The following is a 23,431-nucleotide window of genomic DNA, read 5'->3' on the forward strand; positions in this document are numbered from 1 at the left end:
CGGCGCGGGGACGTGGCCGCCGAGCCCCGGCCCGGCTCCCGGCAGCGGAGGCGGGGCGCGCCCTACCGTACTCTCTGGACTAGCCGCCCCGTCCCCTCGTCGGCCCCCGCAAGGGGCGGGAGGGGAGGGCATGGGTTGGGGGAAGACCCAAGGCTGCAGCGGCCGGAGGGGCCCGGGAACGCCGGAGAGGGCAGTGCGGGGGGGTTGGGGGGGGGGGCACGGGTCTGCAGCGCTCGGCCCGTCGCCGCAAAACCTGCGGGAGAGGGTTCGCAGGCGGGGGGAACGGGACCGCAGAGGCTTGGTAAAGATCCTACAGTTTGACAACGCAGGCATCAAGTCGCGTCGCCTCGGCATGGGAAGAAAGGCCGGGCAGGGAGCTGGGATCCCAGCTGCTGGCAGCTGCTGTTGACTCGAAGGTACCTTTGGTTCCCGCGCCCCTGCCAAAGAGAGCTCTGCTTGTGCGGGAAGAGCGTGAGTGTGCGCGGGCAGCTGAGCGGGAGGAGAAGGTGAGCGAGGGAACGGGTCCCTGAAGCACGTTTCGTCCGTCTGCGCCAACGGGGCGACTGGTGCCGAGCTTCCCTCCACCGTGCCACCCCAGTTTATGGCCTACCTACACGCTATTCTCGTCCCACCCGCTACGAAGGCAGGTCGTATTGCAATAAACTGCAATACTTGCAGAACAGTGAAGGAATATAAGCATTGACTTACTTTTGGGTGCCTTCGGACTTGTCCTTGCATGACTGATCAAGTTACTTAGCCGGTCTTCTGTGCAACATCAGCAGAGATCGCAACACTGCGAATTTCACAGAAATAAAATCCTACTTAGGTTTGTAACCTGATTTATCACCTTCGAATGTACAGTGTGACAGAAACACAAGTATTCGTGCTGCCCCACGGAGCTGGAGTAGAAGCTGCACAAAGAATGGAGACGCCAACCTTGGCATGGGGAGAGCAGGGAAAGTGAAGCCTCACCCGTCCCTCGCGGTGTTAGTACTGGAAGTGAAACGGGCACCACGTGGCCGGTTTCGGCTCCGGGGACCGCTGTGCAGTGCAGCGAGCACACGCTGCTGAACTACGCTGGAGAAGGGCTATGGGGCTGATGCCCAGCATAGCTCTCATCATGTCCCTCACCTCTGCGGAGGTGTGCTCTCCGCTGGGCTATCTGATCTGTTAGTTTTAAAACAAAGGGTCAGTGCTACAGCTGTCCTGCGAAGACCAGCACTGAAGTCACAGTGCTACCTGCAGGGAAACATTACGCTTCAGACAGGTAACGACGCAGGCTGCGAGGACAACGGCTCTTCAACTTGCAGATCAGGACCTTGCCGAGGTAAGGGATCGGCATACTGTAAATGATGCATCTCGTGCAAAAGGGTGAACCTCCTGCTGCGCAGCCCTACTCTGTTAAGTCAGGCTTACTTTTAGGGTAAACCTTCCAAGAGTTGGTTCTTCACTACTTAAATGGCATTCACTTGGCAGTGAAACTGTACAGCCTGGCCATTTTTGTACTGGTCTCACAACGAGCCTTCACTAATGGTATCCCAAAATGTACTTTACCTTAGTACCAATGCAAATGCTATGAACGATTACTGTCTCAGAATTTCATCCAACTCAGATTCTGAGCAGATGTAAAAATATGAATTACTTCATGCTAAAATAGCAATACTAAATGAGAAACTACAGAAAAACCATGATGCGTAAACATACACTCTTTTCTGAGAATATACGTACTACAATAAAACCCTACCAAACTTTATACTGAAGAAAAAAATGAGTACCAGTAGCAACGGCCTGAAATTCTCAGCCTGTACAAATGTGTCATTTTATACTATCAATAAAATCTCTGTCACACAGAGGAGATGTGTCAGTGATGTCTGCATAAAAATACCAAGGTAAACATTATGAAATCTGAAAAACATCCTAAGGGATTTTTAGAGACTTTCCCCCTTGTTTCTGTGACATGCTGTAGTGTACCACCTACCTGCCTACTTGCACCATTTTCTTTCAAATTAAGTTGTGCAAATACCAACTCTTCCGTGCCACCAGCGTGCATGCTCAAACAAAATCAGTTCCACTGCTTAACTGAAACAGAATTACATTGCACAGCTTCAAATCAGCGCTGCTGAATCCACTGCACTCTCTGAAGCATTCAACATTGGCGGCAAAGCAATGGACTGGCCACGATGTGCGGTCTTGATACGTGACATTGGCTACTGAGATATTCAGTCAAACCGATGGCTTAGATCTAAAACAACAGTGAGAGCCAGCTGAAGTAAAACTTCACATATTTGAGACTTGAACCAATTTATTAATACCAAGTGTGTTCAGCATATTTTGTATTGCGGATACAGTATCATGGCATTGTCATATATATTAAAAGGCAAATAATTGAAAGGCCTGTACTATAATGTAATTTTTTTTTTATGTAGCTCTGTAAGGAACTAATTTAAAGCATAGTTATGTTTTAAGAAAATCTTAGAATTGAAGCCGTCTTAGTCAATTTTATCTTTTTGGATTACAATTTCTAAGGTTGTGTAAGAGGTGCTGTTTTCTGCAGCAGCCAAAGATTCAAGTGACTTAATGTGAGAGTAAATGACTGGGTTTGAAGAGCCAGGTTTCTGGGAACAGGGCTGTAACAGAAATACACCCTCTATAGACCAGGCATAGAAAGAAAATTATACCACATACTATCTAGTAAGTAATAAATTTCAAAAATTCACTGTCCTACAACTGAGCTAAAACTCCAGACTAGCAAAAAAAGGTGATTATATGCTACTTCTGGAGTGTAAGTTGAACAACTCCGAGGGCTCTTAACACACAAGAGACCACAGCAGATCCGTAGGAAGCCGTTTAAAAACCTGAAAGTTGCTTCAGCACAAAAAACCACATTTGCCACAAACATGTGCCATACCTGATGTGCGTGCCTCTGCGCTACTCCATGGGCCACTGATCTAAGAACTCTCTTGCTTAGCTGTGGCAGGTCAGGCTCTCACAGAGGTTCATTGGGGCCTCTGGGTTACAGTTACTAATATTACAGTTTATGTCCTTCGGTCATTAAGAAGCTAAACTATACTTGATCTCTCACATGCAAACTTTACTTACGCCTACGTCAAAGCAAGTCGGACGTCTGTCTAGCAGGTAACACCACAAAATGTGGTTTCTTGGTGTGGCCAAGAAACACATTACATATTTACATCCCTGACTGTTACGATTTTATAATTGTGAAGACTATTGCAAGTTTGATCCTGAATTTATAAAGACCACCACCCTGCCTCTAGAAAGCCATGTTGTTACCCTTATCTGAAAAAGCACAGAAGGTCTTTGTGATCCAGGATCATTCCCTCCTCTGGAGAAATAAAATGAGAAGGAAGCTTCATGATCTTTGGATAATGGAAATGGCAAGAGGAAAGAGCAAAAGTAAAGCTATTAAGATATCATGGTATTATGAACACAGTAGTTCTGTAGGTGAAACTGTTCATGATTATAAACTCCTGGAAAATCAGATCTATGGGGAAAGGAAACTCAGATTAAAATATGTCAGATTTGGAGGACTGCTTTGGGCCACTTAGACAAAAGAAGTTAAAATATTTTGGTTTTCACTTCTGTGTTTCAAAGGGACAGCAAATTTTACTAATTACTTGCCCAAAACATTGTAGATAATGCATTTTTATTCTTCAGTGCTCCATTAAACATAGAGCAGCCAAATTCACTTCTTCATCAGAAACATGCACCAAAAGATGTAGTCTTTCTACATTTCTAAATAAAACTTTTTCATTACAGTTCTAAAAAACTTGGTATGCTTTTTACAGGAGAAAGCAATACAAATTTCTTAGAGAGGCTCCTTCATACTTGGATGTAAAAGCAGAATGGCTGATGCACCAGTTTCTTCACTGAAATCAGCATTTCTTTTGTAAAATTTCTTCTTGTAAAATATTTCTTTTACAAGGAAAGTATTACCAGACAAAAAAGGCTGGGAGTTCTTAGACTCTAAAAAAAAATAATTCTGAGGCAGTCTTGGAGAAGTGTCACTTAGACAAGAATAAACTCTCTGATGAAACTTCTTCCTTATCTTTCACAGACTTGTCTTATGTCAATTTGAACTTATACAGAGAAGATGGTGCCTGCTGGTTCATAATTCAGCTTCCTGTCCAACATTCTTACTATAGATTACATTGGTAAGGTCCAAAAGTTAATTAGGGCAGAAGTTCTCTGGAAATGCATCAAAAGTTTCCGAGGACTTGATCAAGGCCTTGGTCCAAGTCAAATCAGCATCTGAAATTAGATGTCATTAGCTTCTTAATATAAAAAGATGCATTTTACATGCCATGCATCTTCAAGTTCTGCATGTAAAACCTGGGCACAAGGAAGTTTAGGCCAAATATTAAAGCCATCCATCAATCTTAGATCAATGGGGATAATGATCTATTTTGAAGCAAGTATTTATTTTTTGTGCAGTATTTAAACTGCCGGTTCAGTTCTGTACAAGAGCGAAGATGCTTTCTCATGAAGAGATGTCGTATTCAATGGACTTCCAGCAGGAAAAATCAATCTTTATCAGCCTGGAAGATTGTGGTGTTTGGGTTTTTAAAAACTTCATTAGCAGAAGTTACGTAACTATGTTTTTTTCCCTCCAGGAAATGTTTGAATGCATTTCAGAGGGGGCAGGGAGAGGAAGAGAATCAGCAGCATTTAAAAATGTAGACAATTACCTGGAACCAGAATAACTTTCCTGGTCTAATGACAGAAAAATCAGATTAACCGTACATTAGATGCTGTACTTAAAGATAAGTAAATTATGGCTTTTAAACCAACTTTTCTGCTTTTAGCAATTTTTTTAAGCTTCTTGTTGCATTTTCTCCTTAATGCTGTATTTCTTTTGATTCATCAGGATCTGCCTCTTATCTACATTGTCAGTCTTGTTTGCATTTACCCACTGTCTTAGAAGAGACTTACATAATTGGGAATTCCTATTCTGACAGCGCTCGTGGGGTCACTCTTTGGTTTACTCTATTTCTGCAGCCCTCCACTTCCATACATTTCGGTTCTTGAAATCATTTTATCCTTACCGCCTCAATTTAAATTACATTAGGTCCAAACCTTCTATTCCCGTTTATTCAGTTCTTAACTTCATTCTCTCCTCTCCAGAGCTATTTGTTCTCACCGTAGGCTTTACTTCTACACGGAAGCATTTCTTATATTCCAAGCTGCAAGACACAGGATCTACTTTCAGTGGCCTGTCACGTTTAAGAAGCAGGGTCTGACCTTGTCAGACGCCTACAGTTTTAGGTGTGCCTGCAGCTATCCCGAAGGAGGGAAGAGCTGGAGTTACACCGGCCATCTTCACCCTGCAGCACCCCGTCCTCTGACTAGGTAGATCTATCCGGGTGACTGTAGTTGAGGCTTAGGATCTTATCAAATACCGCTTTCATCCCTTGAGATCGTCGGACTTCGCTTGAACCAGGACGTCAGGCCCACCAAATCACCACCTTTGCTAAAAAATAAGGCCAGCCGGAGGGAAGGGTCCCCCTCACCGGCGGGGCCCGGCGCTCCCCGACCGCCACCAGACCGTGCCGGGAACGTGAGGGAAGCCCAGACCCGAGAGGTGGCGGAGACTCCCTCTGCCCACCCCCCGGGCCGGGAAACCGCTCACTTGCCGGTACTACCCCCTCAGGTCTCCTCCCTTTCTGTTCCCTTCCGAAGGCGGGCAGCGGCGAGCGGGGCTGACCCTGAGGGAGGCGGCCGAGGAGCCGCCGGTCCCCCCCCCGCCGGCGCTCTGCCTGCGCATGCGCGTCCGCCGCCTCAGCGCCACACACGCTACGCGCGGTGCAGGGCGGGCGAGCGGGCCGGCGGCGCGGTGAGTGGTGGTGGCGGCGGGCGGCCGGGGCTACGGCCTGAGGGGAGCGGAGGGGCGCGGAGCTCTCCCCGCTGGTGGCCGTCGTCCCCGGAGGGCTCTCTCCCCTCAGAAGAGGCCCCGGGGTTGGGGGGGGGTTCGCGGCCCTGGCGGTGGGAGCCTGGCTCGTCCCGTCCCTCCCCCCCCGCCCCGCGGGGTTAGCGGCTTCTCCGCTTGTCCCGCGGTCGCCGGGGCTACGGCTGACGGGCCTCCTGCTTGTGGGGCTGGAAAGTCGGGTTTCGAGCCAGTTTAAGGAGCAGCGGAGGGAAATGACGGCTTACTGTAGTGCCTTTGGGGGCAAGAAGAGCAAAACGTTTGTCTCTTTTGCTGCCAGCCCCTTGCTGTGACGGAAACAGTCCTGCGAGCTGGTTTTATTTATTTTTTTTTCTCTAGTGCACAGCGGTCTTTTTTACAGAAAAGACTGGGAAGCGTAATTATTTTGGGATACCTGATTTTTAGTGCTGCTGGGGATTGAATATTGAGGTGTTGTGGGAGGGATATCAAGGGTTCCGAGGCTGTGGGCTGTGAAATACCTGGGGTTTGTGTGGGAACCTCCACGTTAGTCTGTGGGGTCGTTAATTTGCGTCAGGGATTGCCAAAAGTGCAGCAGCGCTGAGGAGCTCAGAGCGGGAACAGCTGGGCCTGGCTTTGGGGCTGCTGTTAAATGTTATAAAGCTCACCTTTGGGAAGATAAAAATGTGGGCTGCGTATCATTCTTGAAGGGTCTAAATGAGCTAGTGGATTTTTGTTCTCTTATCCCATGTCGTTAGACAGTGTGTGGTGTTTAAATAGATAAGAAGAAAGTCCACAGAAATGTACATCAGTTTGCACGTGTTCATCAAGCCAGATATTTCCTATCTAGTTACAACTCAATAAACACACAGCAGCTTCTCAGCCTGGGAAGAATGTTGCCCTGGAATCAAGTGATACGGTGAAATGGGGAGTTTCACTTCTTTAATACCTGTCAATTAAAGTAGATTACTCCTATGAATTACCTATATGAGAAAATGGGTCATCTGTTAATTCAGCCCTGTTATGATTAATGCTCCATGTTTGCTCACAAAGTTGTAAGAATGGGGATACGTTTAATAAAGTTAACTGTGGAAGTCAGTGAGAAGTAGGTCTTTCACAGGTAATAGTTCTGTTTTGCATTTTTTGGTAAAAATATTTTTGTCTTAAAAAGTTAATTTTGAAAAGCATGCGATCCTTTGTACAACTCCCCCCTGCCCCAAAACTGGATTCTAAGTTAAGCCTGAGTAATTATCTTGCATTTAGAAGCTACTGAAGGGTCAGACAAGTTGTATATCAGGTGAATGGTACTATGTAAATTCCTTCTCTCATACTAAATATATACACATGCCCATGTACATACATACATGTGATTCTGATGGACATTCCTCTAAACTGTCCTTAAAAGCGCTTGGTGAAGGAGATCCCAGGTATCCTCTAGGTAATTAACTTACAAATACTGTATTTATGGTTTTTTTGACTGAATCTTTGGAAGGAATGTGAGGTTTTTAGGATGCTTCTTCAAGATTTGTGAAAAGCCTGCAAATGATCAAAATAGTAAGTATGTTCACATTGGACATCCTGAGTGTGTCAACTGCTCATGTTTAAACTGTTCAGACAGCTCATGTGTCATGAACCCACTGCAAAGGAGCAGCTTTGACTTACTGTGCATTAAATTTGACGTGAAGAGCAGTATGCTTAGTGTGTATGCTCAGGTAATCTGTTTGGGTTGTACTGAATCTATTGCTTGTATTTTGGCTAATATGTGTATCAATTATAAAACACAGCTCTAATTTTTTGGAAGAATTACTGTTTTTCAATATTTTCTAATAGAGGTTTGTGATCGGTTCACTAATGAGCTGTAAAGATGTAACATCTGCTATGTGTGAAATTATAAACAACAGTTATGAAAAGCTGCCAAGTTCTAGGACTGAATTTAGTGTGTTTTTTTATGCAGAATATAATAGATGCTCCCCTGCGCTCCAAATGTTTGCATTCATTTACGTTCAGTTGTTTCATTAAGGTGCAGAGAGGTGGTACCTTCAAATTCTTGATAACACTTTTTTTTCTTTTGTTGTCATGAGTGTTTTCTTCTTGAGCATGCGGAAGATAATTTTGTGAGAATCTGAAATGTTCTTCTTGGAGAATTTTGAAGAGACACTATTTGCTCTCATAAATTTGAAACTACAACAATCTTTTCTTGTTTTCCTGTTTTGATAGGGCCACAGAACCAGTGGTTGCTTTTCCTGCTGGATTCATCATGATAACTCCAGCTTTTGAACTGACCCAGGATCCAGATTTTCTTACAATAATAATCAAAGTACCTTATGCCAGAGCTTCAGAGTTTGACGTGTATTTTGAAGGGGAAGATTTTAAATTTTATGCTAAGCCGTACTTTCTCAGGCAAGTAGTGGAAGGATTTAAAAAAAAATTAACTTTATAAAATAAATAAAAGTCAGTAGAGAATGAACTTCATTTTGGTCCTTTCAGAACATTCCTCATCTGCAGCTTTTACACTGTCAACTGTAGACAGCCCATTTCATGCAAAGTATTGTTTTTATGGATCTGGCCTCTTTGTTTCTAGGCATTAAATCACATTAAAGGGAGTTTAAAGGAATACTTCTCTAAATTTACTTTACAATAGATTTTTAATTGTAAAATGGCATGAAAATTCTCTGGATGTATGGAAGTTGTGTAGAATAAGCGTGTCTTTTCCCTGTTGAGAGCCAGCTACAGCATATTTGGTGAAGAATGGATTTTCATGCACTCGTAATAACATAGCGGGGGGGAAAAGTCATGTGAGTGGGGGCAGTAGGAAGTGAGGTTCCAGGCTGTATCTTTTCTCTAGATAGCAAGTTCCCCACTATGCTATAGAAAAGGAACAAGAAGCAATCTTAGTATGTGTGTTAAGTGTAAGAGCTGATGAGCTATTAATCTATCTCATTTTCTGCTTCCGGAATTCTTGAATATGCTTCCCCTATATACATTAGTAGACCACAAGGGACTTTAGTGGACTGGTAGAATGCAGTGACTTAGTTATTCTGAATAAGCAATACAAGAACTCTGGATAAGTCCTCATTTCCTGTCACTGTGGGTTAGCTTAAAGTTTTTAAATTGCAGCATCTTCCAAGTGTTGCACATAGTGCGAAGGGCATCATCTCTGTGGTGGCTGTGACCTCATCCAAGCTGGGAAACCAGGAGTCACAAATTTTCTCAATCTCAGATGCTGATCTCTTGTGCCAATAGTTAGGGAAAAAGATTTTGAAGTACATGGGGATTTAACTGCATGACTTCCATTACTGTCAAAAGGAGTCATGTAGTCAAGTCCTTTGTGTTGCTTTTGGAATGTGCCTTACATTTTTACAGGCTGAGATGTTAAGTTGCAGAATTAGTTAGGCATTCAATGAGGCATCTCATTTTTTGCCTGCAGATTGACACTTCCTGGAAGAATTGTAGAAGATGGCAGAGAAAAAGCATCTTATAATACAGACAAAGGTATTAGTTAATATTATTAGTATTAATGTGCCATTAAAAGTGCAACTAACTCTCTGATTATTTATCCTTTGCTCCACTGGAATTGCGTAGAACTTCAGTGAAGTATACAATACTGTGAATAAATGTAAAGTTTCTCTTGTGTTACGCAGTATTAAAAAAATCTTGCTCAGGATATATCATACGTACTTAGGCCATCCTTAAGCACAGAGGACGTGTTCAAAACTGTTCTAATAATGAAAAAATTATGTACAAGTCCTCTTCAAGCCCTGGGGGGGTTGGTCATGTTACTGTAGCAAGATCATTAGTCTAGTAAATCCACAAAGAAGTCAGGTAGCGCTAAGTAGAAATGAGAGAATCCTGAGGCAGTCTCTTGGCTACATCTAAAGAGAGAAGACATTAGCCTTTCTCCACACTTTAAGGTGGAAGATACTTCTGGAATAAAATATGTACCTTCTGTAATTAATATCTTCATTAAAAAACCCAGCAATAAAACCTATAATTTGCTGCTTGCAAAGCCTTTATTACATGCTTGACTTAAGACAATAATCAGATTGCTGAATGTAGTTTCCTGTGATCTTCTGTTGGTTTGCTTGACTGGTAAAAGGATTAAAAATAAAATAAAGCTTGTATTGTGTTGGTTTGTGTTTATACACTGTAAGTCAGGAGGCCACAACTGGTTAAATATCCTCTTTCATGCTTTATCATTAAAATCTTTGATTTTTGTGAAACTTGTGAAGTAAGGTTAAAAACATGTGCAGATTGATGCATAATAAAATGCTACCTGCATGTGTCCCAGTTTCTGTGAGCCTTTTTTGTTAGAGGAAAAATGCACATTTTTGTTTGTCTGGATATTTTAATGCACTAACTAGATTCTGACTTTCCTTTAAGGAACTTTTACAATTCGGTTACCTAAGGAGATTCCTGGCCAATATTTTGAGGGACTGGACATGCTGACATCTCTCTTAGCACCAAAGAAATCAAGATCAGCAAAACCTTTAGTTGAAGAGATAGGTATGACAAAAAAAATCTTGCTTATCCTAGTGATACATGTACATAATGAAATAGTTATAGGTCTACATAGTGATATATGTAGAAAAATACAGTATTTCTATTATTGTCTAGTCTGAGGTACGAGAAGGGTGTGAATTAATCTGAAAGTACGGGTAAGTATAGAAATAAATGTGTTGTAGGTTATATACATATCATCTTTATAGTCTTAGTTATGTTTACATTTTTTCAAAATGTGCTTAACATATGCTAATCCTCTGCAGATCTTTGTACCCCTCTAGTGGCTGTATAATACACACACATTTGAGTCTTCTGCTTACTACAAGCTAGCACAGCTGGACTTTTAGCTCAAATGGTAGAAGCTAATTAAAACCACGGGTTCCAGTGGGTGACTTAACATCACTATTTAACAGACAAGAATGTTTGACTATCTGTGTTTAATTTTTTAATACCTTTCTTAAATTATTGATAACATCACTTTGCTCCTGTCAGGGTTCTCTTAGCATCAAATTCTGATCTTGTTGAAATCAGTGGAACAATAATTTCAGTCTTTGAGGGAGTATACTTAATAACTTTAGTGTTCCCGGTCTTTGTTTTTAAGAGTTGGAGAATTTGGAGCAGGACCTTTGGATTACTGATGTAAGCATCTGCCTGTATGGCCCAGTGTTGTATAAGTTTTCTTAAAAGATGTAGTAAAATGAAAAAGCGTTATTGTGTTATCAGTGTTTGCCTCTCTATTAAATCATATATATTTTCTATGTAATACTTTTCTTTCTCTGACCATGCGATATATACAGCTGCCTCTGCTGAGTTGTCTGAGGAGGAGGAAGAAGAATTTGACTGGGAAATAGAGCAGACCCCTTACAAAGAAAGTGCAGAAGGCACTCTACCACTAGAGTACCGTTACGGATTTGGGAATTTGCGGTCAGGGGTGTTCCAGCGGCTGCAGGTAGGTGCATTTTTGTCTTTTCCTATCATAAAAGTTCTGGGTAACTTTCTTGTTGGTGAGGCCTCCTGGCTCCTGCTGTAGTCAGGAGGGGATCATTCGGTAACTGTTCTCTATTATCCCATTCTGTGACTAAGAATATACTGCTTTTGCATGTAGTAGTACAGGCAAGTCCTTGTTCCTGTAGAAGTGGGGGGTGGTCAAGACTGAGTTAATCGTGTTGCAGAGTCACCAGGCCAACCTGTTTCTGCAGTAGTTTCAGTGTTAGAGGAGAGGGCTGAATAGGGTCCTTGGCCTCTGGAAGTGGGCTGCTATCGCTAGCACGTGAAGGCACGGAGAAAAAGGCCTTTATGAAGTAGGCCACGTGCCAGGTAAACAGTTCTAGCAAGCTGCAAACAGTCTACAGGCTGTTAAGTCTGCTGTTAATGCTTTTGCTTTATAGTTGGTGTTGCCTTCTGTTCTGACTTCAAGCATATTTAACATCAATGTACAGTATATTTCAGATGCCATGAATTTTATTTATTTTTAAATTAAAAAGAAATTAGTCAATTAAAATAAAGCTGGCTGATCTATAGGTCCTGTTATGGTTGTTACGTTAAAGTTTTTTTCATTGTGAAATTCATGGTAATTTTCTCTTTGTACTTTTTATTTTAGACTTGATTTTCTCACAAGACAATAACTTTTGAAGTGTGCACTCTTCAAGGTGTCTGCCCACCTGATATTTGTGTGACTTGCTAGGGTTATGCTGATGCACTGAAATTTGCTTTTGTGGATTAATTGGTAGGATAGGAGCTTTAAAATGCAGTTACTTTGCTCTTGTGTGTTCAGCAGTTTCTTTAATTCATGAATAGATTGAATCTAATCTAGAACCTGTAGCATGCTATGTAGTGCAATAATATTTGTAGTATACAGAGCTTTTATTAAAATAGTAGATGATAACTTAATTTTTTGTGGCGTTCTTACTCTAAGCAATTTAAGTTGTAGCTGTTTAAAGCAACTCAGTTATATAACTCAACTCATTATTGCATGAACTGTGGTATTTTCAGGGTTTGGAGCAGAAGGATTGCTATTTATGGGGAAAGTATTTACATTCTGTTAGAGTATATACACTAGTTTATTACCATGAAACTCGTGAAGAAGTACATTTCCCATCAGCATTAATGTACCACTACTTGATGCTTAATAATGTTGGGCAACATGGGGCATGGCCACTTCAGAGTGCGAGGGTAATCTCAAAAGTTGCAGGAACAGTATCTGTGGGTTTTATCTTGTCCTTGTTGTGGTTGTGTGCTTTTGTTAAACATTGCAAATTCTATCGTAATGCAAAATAACCTGCCTGCCTTATGATAAAACAGCCTGAATAGACTTCATAGTATCATGAATTCTAAGGAGCTTCAAATAATTGAATTTCCTTGGAATTTTGATGTTGTATTTGCACAATAGAGCCTGAATTTGGAAGATTGGAAAGGGAGGCTGAAGAGTAACTAGGGATTTCAGAGCAATGCTGATAAGCATCCTTCCTAAACTCTTACTAAATAAATCTTGCATATCATACCTGTGACTTGGTCATACAATTTTTGTTCCATTTGCAGGATGAACTCAGTGATGTTATTGACATTAAGGATCCAGACCAGACTCCTGTAGATGAACGTAGGAGGAAACGCCTGGCAGCTGAGGCTGCCAAGTTTGAGCCTGATCATTACCTGTGAGTATTGATTTACTTCACCTGGTCAAGTAAAACTACCTCAGTTGAACTATAGTCACTTTTTCTTTTCTTAAATTACTGGATTTGAGATCGCTTTTGGAAATAATAGCTTTACTTTTTATTTGTCTGTTTCTTTGTCTCATCACAGCAGGCCTTAGATAGTATTCATAAGTGTGACACTGACACAAGACCTTGCTTATCTGTTTTGGGGTTACTCTACTGTTTAATTACTGCTTAAGTCTGTATTCAAGCAGGGGCTGCTGTGAACTGTTGCAGAACATTTCATGGTTCACCTCTTCAGCAGCTGAGTAGCCAGTCCCTGCCAGCAGTTTGGGTTGTGGGTGTCAGAACTTTGTTTTCCCCATGTGAAACAAGGCGGGAAACTGAACCATCCTGGTCTATGAGGAAGTAAATTTGAGTTTTGAAGTTATGAAGATTTTGTCTAGGCCGCTTAGTTTTTTGCCTTTGACACATGAAACCTTTTTTACAGCAGAATGAGGAAAAGTTCCAAACCAAGACTTTGTATTTCTTTTTGCTTCATCCTGTGTAACGAAGGTGGAAATGATTCTTCGTGCCTTTCATGTTGGAGCATTTCAGGTCAAGTTAGGTTCAGAAACTTCCAGATAAGTAAACTAAATTGCAGCCATGAGATCTACTGCTACAGTGATTCCTGCAAGCTTGATTTGGTGGGAGAAGAGTGTAGTCCCCACTAGGGCGAATTAGTACTCGTGGTGTATTTTGCTGGGGAGAGGTAGGCTTAACCCATTTTGAGTTGTTTCAGAAGGTATCTTTACAAACTTTGAATTTTTCCCCCGTCAGGTGTTTCAGAGGCAGCCGCATGTCTTTCTGTAGCACACAGAAATTATAAAAGCTTTCTTGAAACATCACTTGGAAGTACATTTCACTAGAACTGAAGTAGTGCGTAGCCTATAATGTGATGCAAAGTACAGTAATTGTAAGTTTCCATCTTAGACTCTGTTCAAGCCTGGTAGATGAGCTACAACCATTTAGTTTAATGGCTGTGTTTTGGATGCTTCAGAACAGATGATACCAACCTTTCTTCAACAAAAATTGTTTTTCTGTGTACCCTGATGAGAAGGACAGCTCTGGGAGCAAACAGAAGTGTTCTGTTGCCTATGAGGAAAATGTACACTGGCTGATAGCTTTAAGTTACTTTATAAAGACGCTGAAGGAAGGCATCAAAAAATCTATTGGTGTGAGAGCTTACATTCTGTGCACAGTAGACTGGACAGGTTTTGTATGATGATTAAGAAGGTATTAAGAAATTTCCTGCATTATTTTCAGTTCTTGGTATTTATACTATTGTTTGGCTTGAAGAAAAAGCTAAAATGGTAAGAGGAGGCTTAGAACTTGAATCCTTCAGTATAAATCCTCCCAGAATTGCTATATTGAGATTTTTACCATAGTGGCTTTGTGCTGAGATGGAGGTAATCTCTCTTCCAGAATTCATGTACAACTCTTCTTTTTCTACCTTGTTACAGCATGTCTTTGTTTACCTAAAAGTCAGTCCCTAGCCCTACTTTATCTTTGCCCTTCAGCTGCATACCTTTCCTCTCCAAAGTATACGCAATTTTAAAGTGGGAGAGCTTGCCAGTAAAATCACATTTGCTGCCAGTGACATTCTCTGAGAAGTCTTTTCTTTGGCATGTTTTCCTTTAGATTCATCCAGAACAAATCAGGTTTGTTTACCTTCATGTCATGCTGCAAGCTCATCAATTTCCGATGTTTCTGGGTGACTCAAGAAAGGTGGGGGTGGTAAGGAAGGGGTACTGTAAGATAAGAGAATATTGTTTTGGCTTTTAATAATGATTATTTTCTGGTTTTCAGTCAAAGTACAGCTACTGGTCAGGTTTGTTGTATTTCTAAGGTATGGAAAATAGCCTGTAGCCAAGTCAGGTGTATTCTATGCATGCATTAAAATATACCCACATACACTATAAACTGAAATAAATAGCATATGACTTTCTGTTTTTTTTTTTTTCTAGAGCTGATTTTTTTGAAGATGAAGCTATTCAGCATGTCTTAAAGTACAAACCGTGGTGGGTTGATGCTCATAAAAGAATGATAGCCTTACAAGGAGAAAGTCATCGGGAATATGACAGTCGTACATTTGGTGAGTACATCCATATATACACACACCTGTTGTCTGAATGATAATTACTGTGATGCTATGTTATGTTCTAGGTTATTGTTCTTGAAGGAAGAAATATGGTTTTACCCTACAATTTTCAGTCTTAACTGTGCTTCTTAGAGGAGCAGTCTGTTACTTCTGCTGTCCTTGAAGAAAAATTTTTTTTTCTGATGGACAGTTACATACTGAAATCTTTGAGACAGTTGTGTGTGGAGCACACATATTATAAAGTGGTCATTTCATCTTAAGCATTTACATGTTAGTTATTTAGTGTAGTGCGTGATCTCTTTTTCGTCTGCATAACAAATTTTGGAGTTAACTGTTCATGAAGGCCATTCTAGAATTTCGGGTATCTATGAAGAAAAAGTTCCCTTTTAAGGGTGTGCTGTAATCTTGCAAGATTTCAGAGGAGCTGCCAGTGTCAGTAAGTTATGGCATCTGAGATCAAATCAAACCTATCCTTGTGTAGTGATAGTAATAGCTAGAAAATGGGTCCTTTGTTGCTGGTCCTTATCTCCTCTGTTTTTCAGATTTTTCAAGTAACTGTACTCCCTCTCTTAGTTGTATTTTCAATGGAAAAATTACTCAAAACTGGTTTTTGTATCCACTTCCAAATAAGGTGCAGATACTTCACAGCAAGTTTTCCAAGAATCAACTATGGAAGATTGTACTAATATCTCTGTTTGATGAACACGTCTTCTGTAGGATGTTTTATTTTATTTACACAGTATGACAGAAGTTCATGGCATTTATTACTCTACTGCTATTTTTATGGGTCTCAGAGACTTTTTTTCAAAGGAAAAATCTTTGTGTGCTTTTAGAAACTAAATGGAATGGTTTCAGGTTTAGTAGATGACCTTCTAGCAGTACTGTTAACAGATAACTGAGATTACCTTTCTGTACACAGTGATTGCAGAGAGCATTACAAGTTACTATTATGCATATTCTTTTATTGTCCTTTGTTCATTTCCTATGTAGTATGAAAATCCGATATTACTCCAGTAGATAATGATAATCCCTTCACCAGAGGTTCTTAACAAATATTAGTGCACTAATAATACCTGCACTTTCACATTTTCTATGGGAGAACAATGGAATTTGGGTAAATGTTATGTATTCTACTGTGAATGTAATCTGATCTTCATTACTAGTCTCTTTTCAGCCTCTGAAGCCAGAAATTGTTAATTATATCCATCGTAAGCATTTGATTTTAAAAAGCATTGGACAAAGGTATGAGAGGCTTGAAAATAGAATAATGAGGGGATCTTTTGTTTGTTTTTATCCATTCACTCTGTAGTAAATGAAACACTGCTAATGTTTGCCTGTGTTAAGGAGTATAGCAAAAATGAAGAGCTGCTGGATGATTTTATTGATAAAGTTTTTACTGCAGATTGAGATTCTGAAGAAAAACACATATGTATGCCACTGCATTTTGGGGGCAACAGCAAAAGCTCGAAAGCCTGGCAATCCTGCTAATGAAAGTTACACAGAAAATGGGACTGCATAAAGGATCATCTTTTCTCTAAATCATTTGTTATAACAGACATATATTTAATAAGGATGATAAAAAAAAAAAAGTCCAGCCTTTGTATGGTTGAATGAAGAGCATGTGGTTTTGTGGATCTTGGGGAAATTTAAGTAACATAAGAGGCTATCTGGTGTTTGGGTTATGTTAATGACAACCACCCACCTTTTCCCTTAGCAAAACCTCAGTTTTGACAACATGGTTACAGCTGTTTGAATGGCAACAGTGGCTGGGGATGGCAAGTGGCTAATGTGGATCTGAAACCATTGGAGGTTCCTAAACCTGAGTGAACTGTGGTGAAAGAAACCACCATGAGAGGGAGTACAGGTTCCACTTGAAGGTCTCTTATGAATGAAAATACAAAAGGGCAGAAGGTGGGTCCAGGCTGTTGGACCCAGAATCTGATCGTCAATAGGATGAGTTCTCTGTGGTTTTATATTGCTTTTATGCTTTATCCAATCAAAGGCATGGTCTGGCTAATCCGAGTTACAGATTCAGGAATTCTCACAAGCTGAATGCAATTTGACTGCATGTCTGCATTAATACGTATTCCAGTATGCATGCTTAGTGAAGTGGAAGTGACATAGAAAAGGCACATAAAAGAAACAAGGACTGTGCTAAGTGAAGGACCTTCTTTACTACTTGAGAAATTTTATGTTATTTCCCCTAGAACTGGGGAGAAGTCTGGCTGCATTAAGCGAAGGTGTGCTATACAGCTAGAAGGATAAGGAGGCTGTCATTGGTATTAGGGTGTGCTTGTAGTGAGAAGCCTTTGAAGACTAGTGCTTAGCTACAAAAAGCCAAAGGGTACTCGAGCACAGAAGCTCTAGGAGCACGAACGTTATATGTATTGCAGTATGTTTCAGGGTGTTTTATGAAGTGATGTGTGGTGATTCTTTGAGCTTGTGTATGCATGTATCCCCCTGCAGGTAGGTGTGAGGTCAAACCTTTTTTATTATAAAAATCAGATACAAATGTCCCCTGTTTACTTTTGAACCTGTTTAAGGGCATAAAGGAGGAGGGATTGAAACCTTCATGCAGTTTCTTTTTATTGCTTATGGAAAAGAGGCATAAAATGAAGAGTACACAGATTTCTTACTCTTCCCGAGTTCCAAATTCATGTCTTGTGTTAAGGAAAGCATCTACAATAAGGTAATTTCCATCATCTTCTATGATGAGGACTTCCAAGCATACAGCTTGTAAAGAGACTTCAAATATTGGGATGTTTAAAACGCGTACAACTCATGGTAGTTGTACTGCCATGGCCAGCTTGCAAAAACATTTGTCTGTCCTGTGTGAATGAAGGTTGTGTTCTTGATAAAATGTGCTGTCCAAAGCTGTTACACAAGAAGATTGAAATGGAGAGATACGATGGAAATCATGTGCTGTCAGATGTGCAGCATCTCGTACTGGGGAAGTCTGCTACCCTCAAACATGAAATGGTGTATCTGTTTAGAGGGTTGTTTATTGAGTGTAAACTGACTGGTAAGACAAGAAGGTAGGAATGTTAATGTTAAAACTGATGATGGATTACAGTACAGGCCACCACAATATTGGGGTACTGGCACTAGAATTTGACACCTGGTACGTTTAGAGTCCCTGTATTTTGTGCTCTATTACTGCTGCCATTAGGACAGTTCCTGCCTACACAGTGTCTGTGGAATCAGGAATGTCATTGGGAACTGACTCGTCAAGTTGCTGCAGGGAAAAGTGAGTTTAGTGTGGGAAAGGGACATAAAAACTAGCAGGTTTTTTAAAAGTGTATTTTCTTATTCAGAAACACTGAACCAAGAGAACTATTTTTTTCTTCCTTTTGCTGATTTGTATTGATGTCCTTTTGGTTTTTATCTTCTTTGGTTTCTTGGAACCAAAAACTTGATTACTTTTGTCTTTATAATGTCTTCGGCTACAAAGAGTAATTAGAAATACAGATCGCTGTTTTGGTTTTGGGGTTGTGGGGTTTGTTTTATTTTTTTTGTATGGCATTACAATTAACTGAAGATTTTGTTTTGTTGATTACTGCTCTTGCTTTCATCCCCGATTATTCTCTCTTTTGTTTTTACATCATCAGGGTTTTTTAATGTCTCATTACCAGATTTTTTCTTTTTGGATCAGCTCTTCTCATTAGGATGCAAAGTCTTCAGCTCTCCTCTATCCTTACCTTAAATCTATTTTTATTTAACCTTTTTACTTTTCCTCCAGCTTGTGTGTATGGTGTGCATGTTCTGTCTTTTTTTCATTTCTTCTTTTATTGTCCTAAGTGTCTCTTTTTTCTTTTGTCCTTTTTTATATTTTACTGTGTATTGTCTCTTCTTGCCCTTTGTGGTTTTTTTGTTTGTTTATTTTCCCCCTAGGCTTGTTAGCCACCAGGCAGCTAAGATGACTGCCTTTGAAGTATGGCTGAGGAACCGGAAGATACACTAGAGAGCAGGTTTCACCATCATGTTTCTAGCAAAATACCATTTTTGGAGTGGACATTTTTCTAAAGCTGAAGGCCCAGATTTTGTTCATGCTTAGTCTAATGCAAGTCAGGTAGTACTCCATAAAGCCTAACTAATTGCACAGCCTTTCCCATGAGGGAATAAAACTTTTGGAAAGCTTGCTTTCTGCTGCTGCTGAAGTTTTCATTAGAGTCTTGCTTCTACAGATTCCAGATAAAAGGTTTTTTGTATTTTCTAACAGTCACATTCAACTTAGTTAAAAGTTCATTTTTATTCTACTTCAAATTGCACAACCGTAAAAACTCCTTTTTAGGCAACACAATAATCTTCAAAGGCTCAGGCTGACATATGTATTTAATATAACATTTATATGCTCCAGGGATAATTTATTTTGTTTACGGTAACCTATCATGCTTACCAGTGACCATTCTCTCTTTCTGATCTCTTTATAGAATGAAAAGCAGTTTCTTTTTAAAGATCCACCTTTCAGTAGGGGTCTGCTTAATTATATACCAGTACTGGTAGATTCATAAGTTTAAGATTAGTTGCTTACTTTTCTTCTTTACCAGATTTCTGCAATTTTTCTGCCTACCTGTCTGCCTACTCAGTCTTCGGGGGCTTTGCAGCATGTGTACCTTCCTGGCACTCTTCTGCTGCAGAGCAAATATTTTTCACGTGAGGAAAAGTTGCTGTTTATTCATGCAAAATCCTTAACATATAAATGAGAGGTCTCTATTGTAAAGTATCTCAGATTTTAAAAGGCAAGAACAGTAAGACATGGAAGAAAGAATGATGTATGGTTTTGGTATGGTTTATAGGAACTGCAGATTTGTTGAAGAATAATGACAAAAATTAGTATAAGGGAAATTGTGATATCCAGGAAAGACTGTCCAAGTCCAATGACTTTATGGAGAATGTCTGGAGGAAGAAGGTCAGAGTGATATGGAGGAAATGTGCTGTAAATGTTGATTTGAGAATTAGAGAAGGGTGGAAGCTTGACATGGAAGAAAAGATATTTGTGAAGGAGCTAAAATTTGAGTGGAAGAATTGTAAAGAAAAGGGAGGGATGAACAAACCAGACTTGACTGATCATAGTTTAGAGTGAAGATAGGTGTGCAGAGGAAGACAGCTTTGTGTTTTTAGGACTTGTAGGTCACTGCCTGAAGAACTGAGGCTCGTCTGATCACAGTGTCCTTGACAGAGCTTTAGGGGGTCTCAAAGATGGCCACTTCCTACAAGTTCTGCAGAAATGGACCCTGTACAGGGGAAAGAGTGCTTTTATTGACTTATCAGTGCCATCTTTTTAGATGTTGTAGAGTCCGTACAGGAAAGAGATGTTATCAGCATGTCAGCACTGTGGAAGTTTCAGTAACCTTTCATACCTTATCAGATAGCAACAACTTCAAGCACAAGAGACAAATCAATAGAGAATCAGCTTTATTAGTTCTGTTATTTGTTTAAGTTTACAGTATTATTACCAAGTATTTTTAAGGCAGTATCCAGCACTGGGGAGGTGCTGATTCTGAGCAAAGCCTTTGGGCATCTTTCTAGTCAGAGTAGTGCTACCTTTCCTCTTTTAATGTCTTAGGAAGAGCTTGAAAAGAGGAGACTTGTTTGCTACTGATTAAAATCAATAGCTAACTTTATTCCTGACTAATCTGCTCTCTGCTGACTAATCTGCTCCTTTATCTGGTGTTGCTCATTCCTTAATTTACAGGGATAGAGGTACACATTTAAAAACCTTAATATTGTAGCATAATATTTTAGTTGACATTAAAAAAAAAGGGGGGGTGGGAGAATCAGTTCTGCTTGGTTATTTTCCTTCAAGATAGCTGTGGAATTCAAGACTTGCCTTGACAGGACCGTAAGTCAAGGTTCTGCTTTCACCAGAAGCATAGACCAGCTGTATCAGAGGTATTTCCTGACCTATACTTTTCTGTAATTTTCTGAGTCTGACCACTGAGTCAGCTATCTGTCTAGATAGCACATTTTATCTAAGTACCTCTAACACATTTGGAACTGTGTCATAGTAGTCTTGAGATATAGATCTTACACTGGCTTGAGTTAAGTGGTGTGATTGGCAGTGTAAAATATCAGTAAGACCGTAACAAAACACCCTCTAGCTGTCAGACCTCATCCTCCCCTTTAGAGATTAAACTGTACTTCATTGACAGTCAGGACTGAAGGACAATTTGAAACATGTTTATTTTAACGCGAGGAATGGCTAGTTTAAAATAAGTAAAGGAGATGATTAAAAAGTAAGGGTAATCTCTGTGGTATCATCTAACAGTAGCTTTGTCTTGATTCCTTTAGACATGCATATATTAATACACACAGTTATACTGTGGCTAGAAGCAGCGTGATTTTGGCACTGACAAATGTACAAAACATTGTAAAATCAAACTTAAGGAAAACTTGCAAATTTAGTACTTGATAAGTAGCAGCAGATGCTGCTTTGCATTAGAGTAATATTAATTGTTGTATACATTGTTAGATAAAACATTGGTAATGCAAGCGTACAGAAGTGTACAGGCTTAATACAGCAGAAAATGTAATTACAATTTTACTACTTCTGTTTAATCTTATACTTTGTACTTGTATTTTTGATTTGGGAGAAAAAAGTAGGTGGTGGTTTTGATGTGTTAATAATGAGTTTCAGGCCTGGATAATTTATTATTCAAAAACTTTAAGAAATTGAGAGATATTTATTTGTAAAATTGAAGTATTTTCTCCAGAGAGATAAATTTTATTTAGAACACCTGGCACTTTGCAGTGAGTTAATGAACATCTTGTTACATTTACCTTTGGGAATTGTCTAGTCTATGTCTTGTTTGCTGTCGTCTAGTAGACTTGCAATTTCTGTGTTTATGGGCCAGTTGTATATGTTATGATGCTTTAGAGAGTTTGCATTTTAGAGGAAGAAAACTTGATCTCGTATGTTTCACGAACTTCACTAGGAGTTTCTTTGCTTTCTACTTAGAAGGGAAGTATGGTTCACATTTACGTATTCCTCTAGAATGTGGATTGTAGGGAATCTAACATACTTGTTAGTAAAACTTTAAAAAGTAATTTTTTTTGCTCTCAGTGTTGGACTGTTTCTTATCTCTGATGATAAGAGAGGTTAATTTTGATCAGCTGTGAGACAAAAACAATCTGCAACTACAACCTGAAGTTTAAGAAGAGTGGATTCTTGGTAGTGGCTCCAATACTGAGTATAATGAGTTTCTGAAGAGGAGCAGTTGCATTCCTGATATGTGTGCATCTTGACTGCTACCTGTAGCAAGCACATTGAGGTGGGCCTGGAAATACGAGAGTGCTGGCATAACTGTTTAACAGGTGTTTTCTCTGTGATTGATTCTTGTGTGCTCTGAAAGAATTATTTAGCTTCTTTGTAACAAATTTCTTTATTACTGTAGTCATGAGAAGTGATTTTAAGCTTTATGAATCTGATCTGCTGTAGTAGTCTTTGCTAACAGGCTTTTGGCTGTTTGCTTTTCACAATTTCTTTTCCATCTTTAGCTTCAGTTTCACCTCTCCTCTTTTGTGCTTCTGTTCAGGGTGAGAGTGCCACTTGCATATTATTTTATAATAAATTGTGTTGTACTCAGTGAGAGGGTTTTCTAGTGAAAGCTAGCTGAAATTGGAAATGCTTTTTTTTTTTCTTCCCAGTTGGCCCTTCTTCTAACTGTAAACACCCTGTTGTGATACCTCATTAAACCCACCCTACTGTAGCAACTTCCAAAGTGGTTTTATGTTATGTTTTTCAGAAACTAATTTTTTTTCAAATATGCTACAACATTGCACATATGGTTTTATGGATAATTTTAATACAAGTGATAGAGGTGACTCACTGAAGAATCAATGCTATTTAAGAACTTATAAAGAAATTTGCTGGTAGAATATAGGTACATCATCTATATTTGTGATTTAAGGGGTAATACTGAACTGCATTGCGTTAACAGAAAAACAGAGTTAGAACTGCCATAGCCTTTCTAAATTGTCGCTTTTTACTAGATCATAGCAAGCGGAAGAGATTGGCTTTCTCAAGATGATATAAAAGCTGGAATTTCTTTTTGTGGGAGCTTGTAAATAAATGGAGACTGGCTTGACTCCAGAGAAATGTTTAGCTCATCAAGAAGTTTCCACATGAATTTAAATCAAGTATTTCATGGTTATGGAGCTGATAGAAACATTTAAAAAGTTCATAAAGAAGAAACATTCAAAAATGTTTTTCCTAATTCGTAGTTTTATGTCTTGAGATGA

The 23,431-nt window shown here is 39.8% G+C and overlaps 2 protein-coding genes across 3 annotated transcripts in view; one reads left to right on the plus strand and one right to left on the minus strand.

The window, feature by feature from the left end:
- Nucleotides 1-739, minus strand: part of GXYLT2 (glucoside xylosyltransferase 2) — a 22,047-nt gene extending 21,308 nt beyond the window's left edge. The window contains exon 1 of the mRNA XM_010570550.1: nt 709-739. The gene's annotated coding sequence lies outside the window, so the exon portion shown is untranslated. The remainder of the gene's footprint in view (nt 1-708) is intronic.
- Nucleotides 740-5,995: 5,256 nt separating this feature from the next.
- SHQ1 (SHQ1, H/ACA ribonucleoprotein assembly factor) overlaps nt 5,996-23,431 on the plus strand; it is a 54,220-nt gene continuing 36,784 nt past the window's right edge. The window contains exons 1-7 of one of the 2 annotated variants that reach the window (XM_010570564.1): nt 5,996-6,255; nt 8,117-8,299; nt 9,327-9,391; nt 10,280-10,402; nt 11,197-11,348; nt 12,938-13,050; nt 15,057-15,184. In XM_010570564.1, coding sequence (XP_010568866.1) covers nt 8,157-8,299; nt 9,327-9,391; nt 10,280-10,402; nt 11,197-11,348; nt 12,938-13,050; nt 15,057-15,184 — 724 coding nt within the window. In that variant the 5' untranslated portion in view covers nt 5,996-6,255; nt 8,117-8,156. The remainder of the gene's footprint in view (nt 6,256-8,116; nt 8,300-9,326; nt 9,392-10,279; nt 10,403-11,196; nt 11,349-12,937; nt 13,051-15,056; nt 15,185-23,431) is intronic. The other variant, XM_010570572.1, reaches the window with a different exon arrangement.

Source organism: Haliaeetus leucocephalus, unplaced genomic scaffold (genome assembly GCF_000737465.1).
Source record: "Haliaeetus leucocephalus isolate CR32 unplaced genomic scaffold, Haliaeetus_leucocephalus-4.0 Scaffold2, whole genome shotgun sequence".
NCBI classification, from domain to species: Eukaryota; Metazoa; Chordata; class Aves; order Accipitriformes; family Accipitridae; genus Haliaeetus; species Haliaeetus leucocephalus.